We start from the raw sequence: 20,484 nt of genomic DNA, 5'->3' as shown, positions 1-20,484 counted from the left end.
ACTAGGCCAAACTCCCGGCCCTCCGCCCCCCACCTTTTAAAGCAAGATTTGTGCTCTACTATTTGAGTCATAACTCCACTTCTTACTTTTTTTTTTTTTGTCGGTTATGGGGTTTGAACTCTGGGTCTGGGCATTGTCCCTGAGCTCTTCAGCTACCACCCTACCCCTTGTGCCACAGCACCACTTCCAGTTTTCTAGTGGTTAATTGGAGACAAGAGTCTCATGGACTTTAGTGCCTGGGCTGGCTTTGAATCCCAGTCCTCAGAGCTCAGCCTCCTGAGTAGGTTGGATTACAGGCGTGAGCTGTCACTGCTCCCTTCTTAAAAAAAAAAAAAAATAGCCAGGTGCCAGTGTCTCACACTTATCATCCTAGCTACTCAAAAAGCGAGGATCATGGTTCAAAGCCAAGCTGAGTGAAAACTATGTGACTCTTCAATTAATCACCAAAGTCTGAAAGTAGAATTGTGGTTTAAGAGGTAGAGTACTAGTGAGAAAAATTGCTTGGGAACAGTGCCTAGGTGCTGGGTTCAAGCTCCAAGACCAGTACACACACACACACACACACACACACACACACACACACACACACACACACACACACACGCCCCAAACCAACAAAAGCAAACCAACTCTGTCGCAACCCAGGGGCAGGATTATTGCAAAGTCTGTCCCAACACCCCTTCTACCCAGCCTCCTACAAACTTTCTCCTTGACTCTGACCCCATGCTCTTTCTCCCAGCGCCTGCTGTCCCCCTGCTCCCTTCCCTGTCTTCCCTGAGCCTGTAGGTAGGACTGCCAGAGGCATCCTAACCAGAAGCTGACCAGACTCACTGTACCTCCACACTGACCTGTCACGCTAGCAACTCACCAGCTCTAGTGACAGCCCAGATTCTTTCAGGACCTTCCCATCCTATTGCCTTCCGGATTTCCTCTTCTATCTCTCCCTTCTGGCTTCTGTTATTCTTCAAACATCAGGCATGCTACCAGCTCTGGGTCACTGGACAGGGCTCCTCCGCCTGGCATGCCTCCTTCCTGTAACCACCTGGCTCACTCCCCATACCCAAAGCCCTTTGCCTCAGTGTGGCCTTCATTCTTACATTCTACCTCTCTTCTCTGCTTGCTTCCACCCTCTTCTCATGTGTATGTCTCTCCGGCATTGGCCATCTTGTCTCCTTCCTTTGCAGACTAGGCTGGGCTCGCCCCTGTCATCTCAACTACTCAGGAGACTGAAATCCAAGGATTATGGTGGGGAGCCAGCCCAGGAAAAAAGGCCATAGGACTTTTATCTCCAGACAAGCTGGAAATGGGGCTGTGGCTTAAGTGCCAGCCTTGAGCTTAAAGCCAAGTGAAAGTGTGAAGTCCTGAGTTCAAGCCCCAGTACCAATGCATGCGCATACAATTATAGTCTAGGAGAACAAAGTCTGTTTTTGTTTTTGTTTTTTATTCTAAGAAACTGGAGCATGCTAGACAAGCACTTTATCACTGACTACCCTTTCTCCCTGCCCTTAGACACACACACACACACACACACACACACACACACACACACACACACACACACAGGAGTAGGGGATTAAATATTGTAGAATGAATGAATGCATGAAATGATGCTAGATGGGTAAGTCAATGGAGGAAGAATCCCTCAGAAGGACATAGAGAAAGTGTCGAATTTAGCCACATGCCCTGTGGTTTACACCTGTAATCCTAGCTATTCAGGAGACTCTCAAGTCTCTTAGAAGCCAGCTGGGACAGAAAACTCCAGGAGACTCTTTTTTTTTTTTTGCCAGTCCTGGGCTTGAGCTCAGGGCCTGAGCACTGTCCTTGGACTTTCTCAAGGCTAGAGCTCTACCACTTGAGCCTCAGCACCACTTCTGGCTTTTTTCTATGTATGTGGTACTGAGGAATTGAACCCGGGTCTTCATGCATGCTAGGCAAGCACTTTAACCACTAGGCCAAACTCCCGGCCCCTCCAGGAGACTCTTATCTCCAGCGAACCACCAGAAGAAGACCACTAGTCAAGAAAGAGAAAAAAAAAAAAGCTCAGAGGCAGCAACTAGGCCCTGAGTTCAAGCCCCAAGAGCAGGTTACAGTTCTGGCAGGGCTGTGGTTGATAGGGAGCTGGCAACACCCCACCGCCTGAGACGGACAGGCTGAGCACGTCAGACATCACCTCCCTCCCTTCACGGGAATGCTAATCACCCTCATGAAGAATGGCTGCTCTCGGCGGTGTAGTACACACAGGGCCCGTCTGTTTATTTTCCTTTGGCCCCAAGCAGCTGGGTCTCTTTTTCATCCCAGTTGCTTTGCTTCAACTTGCTGTCATGTCAAGGGCAGAGGATTAGCTGTGCTGGTGGAAGACGCAGCTGCAGGAAGTCCGGCCGCCTCTGAATGCCCATCCTGGCTACAGGGCCATGAGACCTGGTGTCGAGGTCTCATCCCAGCAGTGACTCTGCAGCCCCGGGAGCAATGGGAAGCCCTCTCTCTTGGGCATCTCAGCAACTAAGAAAGAGCCTCTTGGGGGTGCTCAGAGCAGCAGGGTACAGGGTGTTAACAAGTACCCTAAGCCCTCTCTATCCACAGCTGCACTGGACCACAGCTGAAGCATGCGCACCTGCCAGTCTACTGGGGCTTGAACGCAGAGCCATGGCACTGTCCCTGTTTTTGTTTTGTTTTCCTCAAGGCTAGCACTCTACCACTTGAACCACAGCTCCGCTTCCTCCTTCATTTCTCTAACATGGAGGGTGTTAGCAACAGGAGAGAGAGGTGAGAAGATAACAGCCCTCCGCCTATGCATACCACCCCTTCCGTACTTCTTTCTCCTCCCCTCCTCCCCCCTTCCCCTCCTCCCTATACTGAGTCTCTCACCCTGAGGGAGGCATGGGAATTCCAGACTGGAACATGGTCCTGTAGACTCTACTTAGAAGTTGGTAAGGCAGAGGAGAGGATGGCAGAACCAGTAGCCTTGATTTTGGGGGTATCTGGATCCCTTCCAGCTTACTTGATGGCGCTGGGATCTTGAGTAGGCCAATTGACCAGGCTGATTTTGAACTTCCATCTCAAGAGATTTCCCCAAGTGCTGGAACTATAGGCATCACATCTATCATCACATGCGTCACTAAACTTGCTTTCTGTATAAAGTGCAGTTGAAGATAATACTTAGCTTGTTTAGAGTCACTGTGCAGGCAAAACGAAGTATCTTGCTGTAGAGCCAGTGAGGCTGGGAGCCATTCAGTGTGCAGTCTGGATGGGCTGGAGAATTTGGACCTTGTTCTGAAAGAGAGAGGGAGCAACAACTGATTCTTGATGCGTATGTGTGCTGGTCCTGGGGTTTGAACTCAAGGCCTGGGCATTGTCTCTGAGCTTTTTTCCTCGAGGCTATCGTATTCTACCACTTGAAGCACAGCTCCACTTCTAGCTTTTTGGTGGTAGATTGGAGATAAGAGAGAGTCTCAAGGTCTTACTTGCCCGGGCTGGCTTTCAACTGTAATCCTCAGATCTCAGCTTCCTGAGTAGCTAAGACTATAGATGTGAGCCACAGGCACCTGGCTGGTTCTTGAGGTATGACCTGGCATCCCCAGAGGTGGCTCCCCAAGGGAGCGTCAGCAGGAGGTGGTGGCTGGGATGTGAGATCAGGGGAACCACTTGTCCCTTCAGTCTTTTGCTGATTCTTTCCCTTCCCTGACCACTCAGGTGGCCTTTTCTGTGCCTTTTTCTCTCAGGCTGCAGGCCTCAGAGTGGAGAAAGCTCCCCTCTGTCATAGCTCTGGAGTTCGCCTGTATCCTCCAATTTCCTCTAGTGACCCGATTGGAGTGTACCACATTCCTCCTGGCAAGGCTTTCTTGGATGTGTGCCCTGACCCCTCTGGCCCTCAGCTCTCTGGGTATCTGTGCCTGGGTAGCCAGGCTTGGGCACAATAAAAGGATCCTGGAAAATGTTCATTCGTGTTTGGCCTGATTACAGTGCTGGGAATTCGAGGGTGCTTTCCCAGCAGAGGCAGTGCCTCTGTGACCGGAAGTGCCTCCCAAACCACTGGAGCTGGAGGGGAAAGAACTGACCTTTAGCCACGGAGGAGCAGCTGGGAATGGAAACAGAAGCAGCTGTATGAGCGCCAAGCTGGCAGCGCCTCCCAGGTACAAGCCAAGGAAGGACAGGCCAGTCTCCAAATAGGGTCAGATCAGTTACCAAGGTCAATCAAGGGGTCTGGAGCCCCTGGCTGTCTTTCCCCACCCCCAGTAGACAGCACAGCACTGTGCGAGCACAAGGTACTCTATCACTACTTAGCTGAGGGCCCTGACTCTTGAAGGCTTTGGGCCTCTGAAAGGTCCTCACCATTCTTCCTGCTAGGGCCAGAATGTAACTCCTGTTGGGGATGTGGGACAGTTTGCCCTGCTGTAGGGGAGAAAGGAGCGTGCCGTCACGTGTCCCCTCATCTAGGATGTGCAGAGGACTGCAGGCTAAAAGGTCTGCATGTGGACCCCACCCACAACAGCTCTAGACAAGCTCCCTCCAACACACACACAGGGCAGAGGGCAACAGAGCAGAACTTCTCGTGGGAACGGAGGGATAACTCCAGCAACACTCACCTCTCCTCATGGCATAGGCCATGCTGTGCTCAGGGACAGGATGACGGCTTGGCTTGTCTCTCTTCAGTACTGCTGCCATGCGAAGAGGCCATGAGCTCCCCAGAGGAAGCTGGGATAGCAGAATCCTCCAGAAGAACCTACACCGACGCCTGCTCTGCAGCCAGACTTCCTCCTCCTCATTTTCTTCTGCTCATCTCTCTTTCTCCTCTTTCCTCCTCCTCTTTCCTCTCCCACCAGCTCCTCCTCCTTCCTCTTCCTTCTCTTTCCTCTTCCATCTGCTCCTCCTTCCCCTTCCTCCTCTTTCTTCTTCCTCCTTCCTCTTTCTCTTTTCTCTTCTTTTTTTTCTTTTTTTGCTAGTCCTGAGGCTTGAACTCAATGCCTGGGCACTGTCCTTGGACAGATTTTGCTCAAGGCTAACACTCTGCCACTTGAGCCACAGTACCACTTCTGGCCTCTTCTGTGTATGTAGTACCAAGGAATCGAACCCAGGGCTTCATGCATGTTAGGTGAGCACTCTACCACTAGGCTATGCTTTCGGCCCCTTGTGGTTCAAAGCCAACCTTGACAGGAAAGTCTGTGAGACTCTTGTCTCCGATTAACCATTAGAAAACCAGTAGCAGTGGTTTAGCTCAAAGTGGTGGAACGCTAGAAAAGAGCTCAGGGACAGTGCCCAGGCCCCAAGTTCAAGCTGCATAACCACCTAAAAGGGATGGGGGGAGAGGGAGAGAGAAAGAGAGAGAAATGTACTCCTTACCTGACTTACGTAACTGCAATCCTCTGTACATCACCTTTATAACAACTTTTGAATGTACTAATATTTTTATAAATTAATCATACAAAGGGATTTATTTCCCTGTGGTATTTACTGACATGCATATACTTCAGTCACCCTAGAATATATATAATATACTTCAAATTCACCCTAGAATATCTTTATTGTCCCCAACCCCCGTCCCCTGGTGCCTCTAGATTTTGAGAACTGGCCAGTATGAATGGGGTGCCAGCCTTCGTTCTCCAATTTCATCTCCCTGGTAGACTCAAAGTCAGAGCTCTAGCCCCCCAGGGCTGAGGGTCTTTCCCTAGAAACCAGGTTTCCTTTCAGCCTGACCCACTCATTGGAGGGACTGGAGGAGGGACTTCCCGAGAATCCTCCCCCCAACTCCAGTCTCCTTTCTTTCCATATACTTTATTTGGCAATTTTTTTTTTGCCAGTCCTGGGGCTTGAACTCAGGGCCTGGGCACTGTCCTTAGGCTTTCTCAAGGCTAGTGCTCTACCACTTGAGTTTTTTCTGTGTATGTGGTACAGAGGACTCAAACCTTTGTACATGCTAGGCAAGCATTCTACCACTAGGCCAAACTCCCGGTCTGGCAAACTTTGTGCGTGTCTGTGGATGTGTATTGCCAGTCCTGGGGTTTGACCTCAAGGCCTGAGCACTGTCCTTGGGCATTCTCGGTGTATGTGGCACCGAGGAATTGAACTCGGGTCTTCATGCATGCTAGATATTGGGCAAGTACTCTACCAGTGGGCCAAATTCTCACCCTCCCCCCCACCCACCCCCTTGGCAAACTCTGTGTGTGTGTGTGTGTGTGTGTGTGTGTGTGTGTGTGTGTGTGTGTGCACGTGCACCTGTGCCAGTCCTGGCACTTGCAGGGCCTGGGTGCTGACTCTTCAGAGTTTTGGCTCAAGGCTGTCATTCTACTACTTGAGCTACAGCTCTACTTGTAGCTTTTTGGTGGAGATAAGAGTCTCAAACTTTCCTGCTTGGGTTGGCTTCAAACTGTGATCCTCGAGTCGCAGTCTCCTGAGCAGTTAGAATTCCAGCCAAGAGCCACTGGCGCCCAGCTGAGGGCTCCTCAAGACATAATGTTCCAGTGGTGTAGGCCAGCGTCAACTAGCCCTGTGGTGACAAGTATCTCTCCTGGTCACCAGAGGACAGGGCACCTTGAGAATACACTAAGAGGCCACGGCAGAGGCGTGGGGCCTCCTCCAAACACACTGGGAGTGCTGAGTGTCTTGAAATCCTCTGGCTGCCAGCAACAAGGGATCTAAGGGTTAGCCAGGCCCTAGGGCTGGCCTGTCCTGAGTCCCCAGCTCACCAGTGCCCTGCCTTCTATCTTTCTGCCCTCTTCTGACACCCAACTCCTGTCTCTGCTCGACCTGGAAACATGCTCTTAATGACATACATAAATAAATAAATAAAATCATAGATTAAAAATCTTGAGCAGATGACGCTGCGTGGGCCGCAGCCCAGAGGACAGAGTGCCAGTCTCCCGAGCTGGTGGCCTTATAAGGTCAGGCTCAAGAAGAGAGTGGGCAAGAGGGAGGGCCACTGACAGGAGGCTGGGGTGGTGCCCACGGCCAGGCTGGGTATGGAGAAGCGGGGGTGCCTGGCTAGGACCCCGCTTCACAGGGGGAGCTGACACAATGCCATCTCGAGGTCTCCTGTGATCTGAAGCCTGCCTGCTCTAGGTCCACTGCCTGCCCACCAACACAGGGGCTGGGCCACTGGTAGCTGTTGGAGAGCCCCCAGTAGAGAAGCCATTTCCCCCTCTTTTTAAAAGTTTTTTTTAGTGGAGTGGAGGACTTGAACTCTGGGCCTGTGCACTGTCTCTGAACTGCTTTTATTTTTTTGCTCAAGGTTTGAATCACAGCTCCACTTCCAGCTTTTTTCTGTGATTAAGTGGAGATAAGAGTCTCAAGGACTTATCCTGCCTCTGCTGGCTTTGAACCATGATCCTCAGATCTCAGCCTCCCGAGGAGCTAGGATTACCAGTGCTCGGTGCCATTTCTCATTTTTACTCTAACTCCCCTCTTCCTGTGCCCATCAGCTCTGCTGGTAATAAAGGTTCAAGGAAGCTAGGTGCTGAGACTCATCTCCAATAAACTACTCCCCAAAGATCTGGAAGTAGAGCCGTGGTTCAAGTGGTAGAGCCTTGAGCAAAAGAAGCTCAGGGACAGTCTGCAGGCTCTGAGTCAAGTCCCAGGACACACACCACACACACACACACTGAGCAAAGTCTCATGAAGGAAAGGTGCTGGGGATTGAATGGTTGGTGACTCTTTTGGCTCATTTATTGGGTATAGCTCCCAGAGCTAGGGTGATGTCTTTTCAGAGGGACTGAAAGGGCTGGGAAGGCACTTAAGAAGGGACCTTGCAGTTGAGTGGGCCCAGCTGTGAGGAGAGACAAGCAACCAGTATTCCCTGCTCAGGACTAACTTTGTACCAACATGAAGCTATGCCTCAGACTTCCTCTAGGCAGAGTCTGTGGCAGAATGTGATTCCCTCTGAGGACTGTGTGTGTGTGTGTGTGTGTGTGTGTGTGTGTGTGTGTGTGTGTAAGAGAGACAGGAGACACACAGAGAAAGAGACAGGGATATTTAGGAATGCAGAAATCAGGCGGATCACAGTTCCCAGCCAGCCTGGATAAAAAGTTAGTGGGACTCCATCTGATCCAAACAGCTAAGCATGGTGACATATGTCTGTGATTCCTGCTATGCGGGAGGATGTAGGTAGAAGGAACATAGTCAAAGGCTAGTTGGGGGGTGGGGGTAGGGGGAACATGAGACCCTGTCTGAAAACATAATGAAAGCAAGTGCAGTTTTATTTTTGGCAACAAGCACGAGGCCAACTTTATATCAGGCCAATTTTCCTCAAATACTCTAGCATTGCCTACAAGTGACTCAAAACAACTTTGAAGGCCAAAGAATATTTGTGCTGTGATTTCAAGCCGGGGGCACTGAGGCTTGATGACAAACAATGAGGAGCTACAAGGACTGCAGGAGACCTGGGTTCTAGTTCCAAACTTGCCACGTTGCCTGAGAGAAGTCCCAGTTTCACACTCAAACAGGATCTCTGGGGGAGAAGCCTTGAGAAATACAGATGTTCCTTGTTAGGTTTTGGCTGTTCAAAGGTCCAGTCCTGGCTTGTTTGGGGGGATGGGAGTGGAGACTGGGAGTATTGAATACTGGAAAGGGCAGGACCACCAGCAGCTTGGCCTCTGACCCCTGATCACCCGAGTCCTGGACTACTCCAGCAACTGGCCCTCTCAAGATGGGGGCCTTTAAAAGATATAGGCCTGGAGTGACTGAGGATAAGGCTGATCCCAACCTCCTCATTCCACAAACGAGAAAAGATGGACCTAGGGCCCCAGACTGTGTGTTCTGGTTGGTGTGGAGGGTCACATACAATAGTTATGGGCTGACTGCACTGTAAAGAATCTCCAGAAAAGCTGGGCGTCAGTGGCTCAGGCCTGTAATCCTAGCTACTCAAGAGGCTGAGATCTGAGAATTGTAGTTTAAAACAAGTCGAGACAGAAAAGTTTGTGAGATTCTTAACTCCCATTAAGTATCCAAAATCCAGATGTGGAGCTGTGGTTCAAGTGGTAGACCATAACCTTGGGTGAAAAAGCCAAGTAAGAAGCCGGGCACTGGTGGCTTATATCTGTAATCCTAGCTACTCAGGAGGCTGAGATCTGAGGATCACAGATCAAAGCCAGCCTGGTCATAAAAGTCCATGAGACTCTTATCTCCAATCAACCACCAGAAAACTGAAAGTAATACTGTGGTTCAATGTGGTAGAGCTCAGGGACAGCACCTAGGCCCAGAGTTCAAGCCCCATGACCTACCAAAAAAAAAAAAGCCAAACAAGAGTAAGAGGCCCTGAGTTCAAGTCCCAGTGCCAGTGCTCTAGCGCCCCCCACCCCCTACACACACATCTCCTGTGAGCTCCTTACATGAAACAAAGCTAGGCTCAGTGGCCAGCCTGGGCAACATAGTAAAACCTATGTCAAAAAAAGAAAAAAGCAAAACAAAACAAAATGAACAACAGAAAAGCTGGGTGCCAGTGGCTCACAGCTAGCTACTCTGGAGGCTGAGATCTGAGGATCACAGTTCAAAGCCAGCCCAGCCAGGAAAATCTGTGAAACTATTAGTTCCAATTAACCACCAGAAAATGGGAAGTGGAGCTGGGGCTCAAAGTGATAGAACACTAGCCTTGGGCAAAAGAGCTCAGGGACAGTGCCCAGGCCTGAAGTTCAAGACCATAACTAAAAAGAAAAAAAAAAAAGCTAAGCAATGGTGCTGAGGCTCTGAGTTCAAGCTCCAGAAACACAACAAGCTCTAGAAATACAACAAACAACAAAATCCAGCTTCCAGAAGGCTACTACACTGTATTTTCTTAGAACATATGGGACTCCCCAGACATGCTTATGGAAAGTAGCTCTTCTCCCCTCCCCTCCTGTCCCCTTTCTTCCCCTACTCTCCTTGCCCCCCCATCCCTTTTTGTCCAGGCTGGACTCAAACTACTATCTTCCTGATCTCCACCTCCTTTTGCAACTGGGATTACAGGCATAAATCACCACTCCCAGTCAAATCTTTCTACTTTTCCATGGAAAACTGAAGTCCAGTGAGGCCTTGAGTCAGATATGAACACAACACAAATCCGAACTCAAGACATCTGACCTTTCCTACACCAAGATCAAGTCTGTAGGAGTTAAAAGATAAGAACTTCCCACCATTTATTTAATTTTCTCAGAATCAAAATGATGAATGCACACCATTTAAAGAGTCAGCTGCAGCCAGTTTTCAAGGCTGGTATGAAAAGTCACCACATCCCAGAGGCAATGCCTTCAACTCTTCCAGCTGATTGGTTGGTATTCACTTCCCTCCATCTCCGCCCACTTCTCAGCATGCATTGTTTCACTAGTCTTGTTTGGTTTGAATAATACCAGGATGGAAGACTGCCAGGTCTGGCACTGTCCTGGTAGCCCAGGCATTTCAGATTTCTCATTGGTCACTGGGCACAGGCCACCAGTTCCTCCAGGGCTTGCTCACGATGGTTACCGTGGACCAGAAGCACCTCCTTGATCTGCTGCGGCTGGAAGCCCATGTCGCTGAACTGCTCCCAGAGGTGCAAGAACTCCCCTGCCTGTGGAAGAGGAGGCAGAGAGGATGCTGGGATGGAAGAGGAGGCAGGGAGGATGCTGGGAGCTTCATCCCTAGGCCCAGTGCATTCATTCTGTCCCAGAGAGCCATGGGCTCCTCAGGACAGGTGAGACTGATCCTGGGTAGGACTTACCATGTTCCCGTCCCTCCCTCACAATGCTTCATCCTTCCAGGCTTGGCCTTCCCTGCACCCTCCTGCTCATTCCCTGTGTTTGGGTGCTGAAGTAGGATGAGGAAGGCTGCCACTGGCAGCAGAAACACACACAGCCCAAGCCCAGGGGCCCTGATAGCCAGGTTTTAGCCAGCACAGCCTCATTTTCCTTCCTCCACTGATGCCTGAGAACTGTGCTCTCTCCTCCCACTGCTCCTTAGCACCCAGCTCCATCCCACGGTCTCTATGAATCTCTGCTTTTCTGGCTGTGGTGGTATTCACAAGGCACGGAGGGCTTTCAGTTGGGTTTGCTGCTGCCTGCATTTTGGGTAGGCAGGATATTCTCCTGTTTGTGCATCTCAGTGCCACTCCTAGAAGGGGAGGGGAATCTTCATAAAGAGTGGGCATTCAGGAGTGCATGTTGGAGCCAGGCAACTGTGGCTCACACCTGTAATCCTCGCTACTCAGGAGGTTGAGATCTGGGTCACAGTTTGAAGCCAGCCTGGGCAGAAACATCTGTGAGACTCCAATCTCTAATCAACTACACATAAGCGCATGCGCGCGCGTGCACACACACACACACACACACACACACACACACACACACACACACACAAATCTGGAAGTGGAGGTGTGGCTCAAGTGATAGAGCACTAGCCTTGAGCAAAAGCAGCTCAGGCACAGAGCCCAGGCCCTGAGTTCAAGCCCCTGGACCAGCACAAAACAAAACCATGTTGGCAGGTCCTGGGTGGTTCATACCTGCCATCCTAACTACTTGAGAGGCTGAAATCTGGAGGATCGTGTTTCCAGGCCAGACTGGGAAAAATGTTTGCAAAATTCTTTTTGTTGTCTTGGATTTTTTTTGTTGGTTGTGAGGCTTGAGCTCTGGGCCTGGGCACTGTCCCTGAGCTCTTCAGCTCAAGGTTAGCTCTTTACCACTGAGCCACAGCACCACTTCCACCAGCTTTCTGGTGGTTAATTTGGAGATAAGAGTCTTTTGTATCCCGACTGGCTTTGAACAGTGATCCTCAGATCTCAGCCTCCTGAGTAGCTAGGATTATAAGTGTGAGCCACCGGAACCTGGCTGCAAGACTCTTATCTCAGCAGAAAAGGCTGGACGTGGTAGAATGTGCCTGTTATTCTAGCTACAGCAGGAAGCCTAAACAGAAGGACTGTAGTTCCATCAGGCCCCATCAAAAAGCAAGATACTATTCGAAATGACTAGAGCAAAATGGACTACCATTCTGGCTCAAGCAGTAGAGCACTTGCTTTGCAAGTGTAAAGCCCTGAGTTCAAATTTATATACCACCCTCCCCACATAAAAGAATACTTGTTACAGTGATATCATTAGGTTAAACCAAACCCCTGTTCTCCCCATCTCTAGTTGTGTCCTCACCACTCCCATCTCCCTCTGTCCCCTCTTTCAGCCACGCTGAATGTGATGGAGACACCCTCCCCCTCCCAGCCCCTTTCCCCTACCCCTCCCCCCACCGTGGCCAGGCAGAGGGTCCAGCTCACCTGGCTCTCGGAGAACTGGAACAGTTCCAAGGCCTCATCCACCAGGGCCTCCTGGTAGCCCTGCCTCAGCAGCCTCTCCTGGGCACTGAGGTAACTAAGAAACTGGACCAAAAGCGGACAGAGAGGAAGGATGGTAAGAGCCACAGGGCTGGCAGAATGGGTAAGAAGGTATTCTAGGGCCTCATTAAAGCTTGAGCTCAGAGCTGAGTGGACTAAGAGCACCCCCACCCACTACTACTATTGTCTGTTCCAAGACAACAAAAGAGGAACAGAAGCCTCCTCTGAAGACCTGGGAAGAGGTGACAAGGAGGGGGCTGAAATTCAGGACAAGGACTGTCATTGGGACGGGCTCAGGTATCTGCAGAAACTCTATGGGGAGTAACACAGGCTTCTAGCAGATGTGTCACCAGCTATCACCTGCCTGACCACCCCACCCTCCCTATAAGCACCCAATGTGCCAGGAGCAACCTAACCCATCCCAACTCATGCAGCCCAATCCATCCTCAGACACCTGTATCGCTCAGGCCATGGTCCTGTACCAGGGCTGGGGAAGGAAAGTGGCAGAGCACCCCACTAGCCATTTGCCAAAGTCACCAGAGTCTCCTTTTACCTCCAGAATAAATCAAGCCTTTTAGCTAGGACTCAAAGTGTGCTCTGTCCCCCAGCAGCTTCCTCATTTTGCCAGGCCTCTGCCTGTATAGCTCCCCAATCAACTCCAGCTCATTCCCCTCCCAGAAGCCTCTCTGCTTTGGTCATCACTGATTCACTGGTGCTCTGGTCCCAGGATTCCCCCAGGGCAGTCTAGCTCACCACTGTGTGCCCAGCAGCAGTGTGGCAGGCAGAAGGAGCCCAAGAAATACAAGCTGTGTTTATAAGATGAACATAGAACTACCTCTACAGAACACACAGCTTAGCAGGGAGAGATAAACCAGATACGCAGTTAACAACCATGCCAGGCAAATCAAAGCAGGATTTATAGGGGGTAGGTGTCAAATGAAGCTCTAGACCAGGAGAATTATGGGTATTTGAACAGAAGGCTCCAGCTGGGTTTCTGAAGCTTTCAGAATGGAATGGAAAGTGCATGTTGTCTAGTCTAGTGATCTTCAAGATATTGTAGTTCTTGGGGCCGGGAGTTTGGCCTAGTGGTAGAGTTCTTGCCTAGCATGCACGAAGACCCGGGTTCGATTCCTTGGTACCCCACATATATAGCAAAAAGCTAGAAGTGGTGCTGAGGCTCAAGTGGTAGAGCTCTAGCCTTGAGAAAGTCCAAGGACAGTGTTCAAGCCCAGGACTGGCAAAAAAAAAAAAAAAAGATATTGTAGTTCTTGACAAAAGATCAAGGAGGAATGGGAGAATGGGGCTGGCACCATAGGAACCCAGAGTGACTTCCAGGATAGAGTTCCTTCCTGCTGAAGTTACTTTCAAGATGCCGAGACGTGATCTGAGTACTTTTTGTGTGTGTGCCAGTTTTGGGGGTTGAACTCAGGGCCCAGGCACTGTCTCAGCGTTTTCACTCAAGGCTGGTACTCTCTTCACTTGAGCCACATCTCCACATCCAGCTTTTTGTTGGTTCACTGGAGATGAAAGTCTCATGTACTTTCCTACCTAGGCTACCTTCAAACCACAATCCTCAGCTTTCAGCCTTGTGAGAAGCTAGGATTACAGGAGGGAGCCATTAGCACCTGGCCCCACTCTTGTTTCTTGCTTAGAACATCATCCCTTCTCAAATGCCAAAGTCCACTCTCCTCTGCTCTTGTCCAGCTCAATGCCTAGCACCTTCCAATCACTGGAGTCACCTTGCAATAGATAGTTCATGAATTCTTTTTTTTTTTTTTGGTGGGTCATGGGACTTGAACTCTGGGCCTGGGTGTTGTCCCTGAGCTCTTCAACTCAAGGCTACTGCTCTACCCCATGAGCCACAGCACTGCTTCCCATTTTCTAGTGATTAATTACAAATAGGTATCTCCTCCTCCTCTTCTTCCTCCTCTTCTTCTTCTTCTTCTTCTTCTTCTTCTTCTTCTCCTCCTCCTCCTCCTCCTCCTCCTCCTCCTCCTCCTCCTCCTCCTCCTCCTCCTCCTCCTCCTCCTCCTTCTTCTTCTTCTTCTTCTTCTTCTTCTTCTTCTTCTTCTTCTTCTTCTTCTTCCAGTCCTGGGCTTGGGCTCAGGGCCTAAGCATTGTCCTTGGGTTTTCTCAAGGCTAGAGCTCTACCACTTGAGCCATAGCACCACTTCTGGCTTTTTTCTATGTATGTGGTATGGAGGAGTAGAACCTGGGTCTTCGAGCATGCTAGGCCAGCACTCTACCACTAGGCCAAACTCTCAGCCCTGAGTCTTATGTTCTTTAGTGCCTGGGCTGGCTTTGAACCATAATCCTCAGATCTCGGCCTCCTGCATAGCTAGAATTACAAATGTGAGCCATGTGCCCAGCTTCATAAATTCTTCATAGTCCTTTCCATCTTGAGGGTGAGTCTTTTGTCCCCTTTCTAAGCTGGATTATGGACTAAGGCCATCTTAGCCCATTCTGCCCACAGTGAGTCACCAAACCATAGACATATGCAATGTCTAAGGGAGCGCATCAGAACCATCCAGCTAAGTCCAGCCCCAAACTTGTAACCTACAGAATCATGAGCAAATATATGGTGGTTGTAAGCCACTAAGTTTTGGGGTGGTGTGTTACATAGCGACAAATGAAATATCCCTATAGCATCTGTACCCCTCCTGCCCCAGGCCCCCTGTCACTGGCCGCTGTTTTAGGCACTTTGAGGTTCTTTACTCCCCTCCTCTCATGGTCTATACTGGGAACTCAAGACCTAGTTCCAAATATTAGAGCAGCGTGAACCATAGCATCTAATCATCTAAACTGAAGTTCATTTTTGATCATTCATGTTAGCCTTGTATCTAGTTCTTAACTAAATGAGAGATAGGTGTGGGAAAAGGCTAATAAGACTTCCTAGATTCCTCAGACTCTAACTAGGCAAAGAAAACAATATGAAAATTAACATAGGCATGGTGTTTCATGACTGTAATCCTAGCTACTCAGGACGCTGAGAACTGAGGATCACAGTGTGAAGCCAGCCTGGGTACTAAAGTCCATGAGACTCTTATCTCCAATTAACCACCATAAAACCAGAAGTGGCGCTGTGGCTCAAAGAGGTAGGGCAGTAGCCTTGAGCTGAAGAGCTCAGGGACAATGCCCAGGCCCAGAGTTCAAGTCCCACACTGATCAAAAAAAAAAAATCTCACTGGGTGCAGTGGCTCATGCCTATAATCCTAGTTTCCAGAACAGTAACACATAAGGAACAAACACCCCTATAATTACAGGGAATGCCTTACTAGACACTACTGGAAAGATTCTTGACGATATAAAGCTCCAGCTCCTGAATTTGATATTATATTAAGACTGCCCTAGAGGGCAAGGAGAATAAATTCCTATGGAGGTAGGAGTAGGTAGTAGGGACCAAACACCTGTTTAACCCCACCCCAACAATTAATACCAGGCTGAGGTTCTGTTTCTAAAGAAGGAAAACAGAACTTCAAGTTTAAGGCTGAAGATCATGCGGTCACTCACCTGGCTCAGGCTCTGTCTCCCTGTCTTCTGCAGCGCCACAATAGCCCTTCCCAGGGGGTAACCCAGGGCGACCACTGGGGCAATGAGGTCCTGCTCCTCCTGACTCAGGGCAGACAGCAGGTCAGCTGCAGAATCAGAATGCGATCTAGGGGGGTTGAGAGGCTGAGGTGTCCCCTTAAGAGGTGGCAGGCAGGTGTACGGGCTGAGGGACTGAAATACAAAAAGGCTGCTTTGTCAGTTACCACAAGAGGGGACACTCCGCTGGGACAAAAGGGTTTAGAGAGATGCTCTCCAGCTCCTCACCATTCATTCACTTTGCGCAGGCAATCTCAGACATGCCTTGCAAGGCTGCTCTGAGGCTCAGCAAGACAACAAGCCAGGGGCTAGTGGCTCACATCTGTAACCCTATCTACTCAGGAAGCAGAGATTTGAGGATCAGGGTTTAAAGCTAGCCCTACAGCTGGGAGTTTGGCCTAGTGGAAGAGTGCTTGCCTAGCATGCACGAAGATCCAGGTTTGATTCCTCAGTACTACATACATAGAAAAAGCTAGAAGTGGTGCTGTGGCTCAAGTGACAGAGCTCCAGCCCTGAGAAACCCAAGGACAGGGTTCGGGCCCTGAGTTTAAGCCCCAAGACTGGAAAGAGTGAGGGAAAAAAAAAAGCTAGGCCCTATTGGGAAAGTCTGTGAGATTTCTTTTTTTTTTTTTTTTTGCCGGTCCTGGAGCTTGAACTCAGGGCCTAGGCTCTGTCCCTGAGCCTCTTTGCACTCAAGGCTCTATTACTTGAGCCATAGAACCACTTATTGCTTTTTCTGTTTATGTGGTAATGAGGAATCTTTATGCATAGTAGGCAAGTACTCTACCACTAAGCCACATTCTCAACCCCTGTGAGACTCTTTTACCTGGGTTTTTTTTTTGCTTGTTTGTTTTTTGGCCAGTCCTGGGCTTGAACTCAGGTCCTGAGCACTGTCCTTGGAATTTCTCAAGGCTAGCACTTGAGCTTCAGCACCACTTCTGGCTTTTTTCTATGTATGTGGTACTGAGGAATCGGTGCATGTTAGGCAAGCACTCTACCACTAGGCCAAACTCCTGGCCCCCCTGTGAGACTCTTATCTACAATTAATAACCAAAAGCCAGAAGTGGAGCTGTGGCTCAAGTGGTAGAGAGCTAGCCTTGATCACTAAGCTCAGGAACAGTACCCCGGCCCTGCACTGGCCCCAAGTTCAAGGCACAGGACTGGCAAAAAACTTAAAATAAAATTAAATAAATAAAAAGACAAGAGCAAAGTGACTGGCCAAAGAGGCTGCCATGAAGAAACTAAACTGTCAGTAGGGAGCAGAGGTATAGCTCAAATGATAGCACACGTTGTGAGCCAAAAAGCTAGGCAAGGGAGGGTAATGGGTACCAAGACATGTGAAAGGGTATCAATGTACGTGAATTAATGCACCTTCTATCTGGCAAATATCATGTAACCCTTTTACTAATTACAATAAAAAAAAAAGCTAGGCAAAATGAAAGCACGGAGCCCTAAATTCAAGCCCTGGTACTGGCAGAAAGGAAGGAAGAAAAAAGGAGAGGGAAGGATAGGAAGAGGGAGAGGGAGAGGGGAAGGAAGAAGGGGAGAAAGAGAGAGGGAAGGAGAGAGAGAGAGGGAGGGAGAGAGAGAGGGAGGGAGAGAGAGAGAGAGAGGGAGGAGGAAATGGTAGTCTATTATCTCATAGTTAATCATGAAGATAATGACCTGATACAACACTCAAAGGATTTTTGGTTTTGGTGCTAGGACTGGGTCTTGAATGCAGCACCCCATGCTCACCCTTGGATTTTCCGTGCAAGGCTGGCACTCTACCATTTGAGCCACATCTCTACTTCCGGCTCTTTGATGGTCAATTGGAATAAGAGTCTCTAGGATTTGCATGCCTGTGCCTGAAACCCAAATCATCTGATCTCAACTTGCGGAGGAACGAGGATTAGAGGATCACCCACTGCTGTTGCCAGTTTTGTAGTTTTGACTTTCTCAACCCAGAATCAGACAGGAAGTGATGGAAGGTTATCACTCTCTAATGGTGGGAAGCCTGAGATGTGAGTGACCTTTAGCAGATGCTCACTGGCCACTCCTCTGGGTCAGACCTGCTGCTTGGTCCATGGCATCAAAAACGAATGCCACCCATCCCTGCCATGAAATAATTTCTGCTCCATCAGAAGCTCAAGTCATTACAATCATGGTGGCCTGAGCCCCTGCCAAGGCTAGCAGGCCTCTCAGGGAAAATTCTAAGCAAAGGGCTACAGGAAGGGGAGCGCTCCAGGGCCAAGTGGATAAAAGTAGGGATAAAAGTAGAGTCTGGAAGCTGGCTGGGGATGCAGACGCTGGTGTCACAGCCCCAGGCAGGGTGGTCCAGGTCCTTACCGCCACTGTCGGCTTGTGGCTCCTTAGAGGGGGCATGGCTCCAGCTGTGGAGGGTCTTGGGGGCAGTGTAGGGGTACTGGGGAGCTGGGGTACAGTATCTGGGGATGGTGCAGGCTCTGGGCACATGCTCAGGGTACAGTGGCCACGGAATCGGTGCAGGAGGGTACGGGGACACGTGGCCATGCTCTCAGACAGCCGTCGCCGTGCCCCAGCCAGCTCAGACTTCATGCTGCGCAGCCTGGCCAGTGAGCAGCGGCGGTGGCGGTGACTCTGGCCAGGGCTCCCTGGTGAGAGGGGCTGCGGATGGCTGTGGTCTAGTTCTTCCTCACTGGCACAAGAGGCCTCTTCCCTGGCCTCCTCTTTGGCCTCCTCCTCCTCTGGTGGCCCCTGAGCGCCAGGATCCAGGCCTTCCACTGGGGGCAGCACGGGTGCCAGCTCATCTTCTGGGCTGATCAGCAGGAGCCAGGCGGGAGGGGCTGAGGCTGTCCCCAGGTCAGCATACTGGCGAGGGCTGGCTCCCTGGATGGCAGCCTCGACCCAGAAGAGAGCTTTCCTTTCCAGGCTGAAGTCATGCTGGGGAGAGAACAGGATGTGAGGCCCAGCTGGGACAGGACAGGTCTCTGGGGCGCTGCACCAGGGCTTGCCAGGCTGGGCCAGCTTGTAAGCCAGGGCTATCATTACTACAGGGAATACTTGCGTTATCGACAGTAATTTCATGAGTTTTTGTTTTGTTTTGTTTTGTTGCTAGTCCTGGGCTTGAACTCAGGGCCTGAGCACTGTCCTTGGACTTTCTCAAGGCTAGAGCTCTACCACTTGAGCCTCAGCACCACTTCTGGCTTTTTTCTGTGTATGTGGTGCCAAGGAATCGAACGCGGGCCTTCGTGCATGCTAGGCAAGCACTCTACCATTAGGCCAAACTCCTGGCCAGGAAGGATGAGTTTTTAAGATGAAATATGAAATGTGGTATGATCCAGTATCTAAAACCCATGAGCCAAGGGCTGGAGGCTCATCCCTGTAATCCCAGCTATTCAGGAGTATGACAGGTGAGGAGCAAGCTTCCAGGCAGGAAAGTCTATAAGACTCTTACCTCCAATGAACCACCAAAAAGCCAGAAGTGGAGCTGTGACTCAAGTGGTAGAGGGCTAGCCTTGAGCACAAATGGTCAGGGACAGTGCTCAGACCCTGAGTTCAAGCCCCAGGACTGGCAAAATAAAAAATAAAAACATCAAAAAAACCCCAACCCTTAACTATGTATTACCTAAAAGTATAGAGATATTGTCTCCTGTAAATAGTAGTTTTTAGCATCAGTAAACTTAACATCAATGTAATAGTTCTGTCATTTAATCCAATCATTATCCTTTATCAGGTTTTGGATTTTTCAACAATTTTATTATGTTTTCATATGCATGCAGTGGGGCTTTCCACATAAATCTTCAGGGAAGGAGGAAGTGAAATTGGGGTTATTTGAGGTCACATGACTATCACAGCCTCCCATTCAGTGTGCATTTAGCAGGGGGCAACCACCCTGTGCTCTTTGGGCCCATTTCAAACTCTTGGGACAACTCCACAACAGGCCAAGCTGCTTTTTGCATACAAGGACCAGGGCGCAGCCTCAGACCCAAGCCCCAGGAGGGAGAAGCTAAAGAGACACACAGGGAAGCACACTCACCATAGATCCTAGCAGAAGCTCCCTGCAGGCAGGGACACTGAGATCTGGTGCAGGCAGAGGCTCGGTGTTGATCACAAAGCCCTTGGATACCTTGAATGGGACACTATCGAGGGCATTCATTCTTTTACTATGGAGATGGCTCAGCAGGGCTGGGCACAGCACCTGGTGGCAGGGAGAGAGGATAGTATTAAGGAACAAACTCAAATAAGATGTATAAGACCTTTTCATCTAAAAAAAAAAATTAAACAGAGGAACATACCATGTTTAAAATTATAAAACTGAGCCAGGAGCTGGTGGCACATGCCTGTAGTCCTAGCTACTCAAGAGGCTGAGATCTGAGGATCAGTCTGCCTAGACACAAAAGTTCATGAGACTCTTATCTCCAAGTAACCACCAGAAAACCAAAAGTGGAACTGTGGTTTCAGGGATAGAGCTGAAGAGCTCAAGAACAGCGCTCAGGCCCAGGCCCAGCGTTCTAGCCCCATGATGGACAAAAAAAAAGAAAGAAAACCTCTCATTTACAAGCTGGGTGGCTGGTGGTTTAAGGCTATAAATCCTAGCTTCTCAGGAGGTGGATTTCTGAGGAGGATCAAGATTCAAAGCCAGCTAGAGCAGGCAAGTATTATCTTCAATTGATCACCAGAAAAAA

The 20,484-nt window shown here is 49.8% G+C and overlaps 1 protein-coding gene across 1 annotated transcript; it reads right to left on the bottom strand.

Moving 5' to 3' along the window:
- Nucleotides 1-10,125: 10,125 nt before the first annotated feature.
- Nucleotides 10,126-19,955, bottom strand: Ubap1l (ubiquitin associated protein 1 like). The gene is made up of 5 exons (XM_090357738.1): nucleotides 19,836-19,955; nucleotides 18,167-18,739; nucleotides 15,764-15,973; nucleotides 12,197-12,298; nucleotides 10,126-10,510 (listed from the first exon to the last, which is right to left on the bottom strand). Exons 1-5 carry the CDS (start codon nucleotides 19,953-19,955, stop codon nucleotides 10,376-10,378), a joined length of 1,140 nt encoding a protein of 379 aa, XP_090213864.1. The 3' UTR covers nucleotides 10,126-10,375.
- Between the last annotated feature and the right edge of the window lie 529 nt (nucleotides 19,956-20,484).

The sequence above is a fragment of the Megascapheus bottae genome, chromosome 25 (genome assembly GCF_031878675.1).
Source record: "Megascapheus bottae isolate mThoBot1 chromosome 25, mThoBot2.hap1, whole genome shotgun sequence".
Lineage (NCBI taxonomy): Eukaryota > Metazoa > Chordata > Mammalia > Rodentia > Geomyidae > Megascapheus > Megascapheus bottae.
This window is presented reverse-complemented; position numbering and strand designations above follow the sequence as displayed.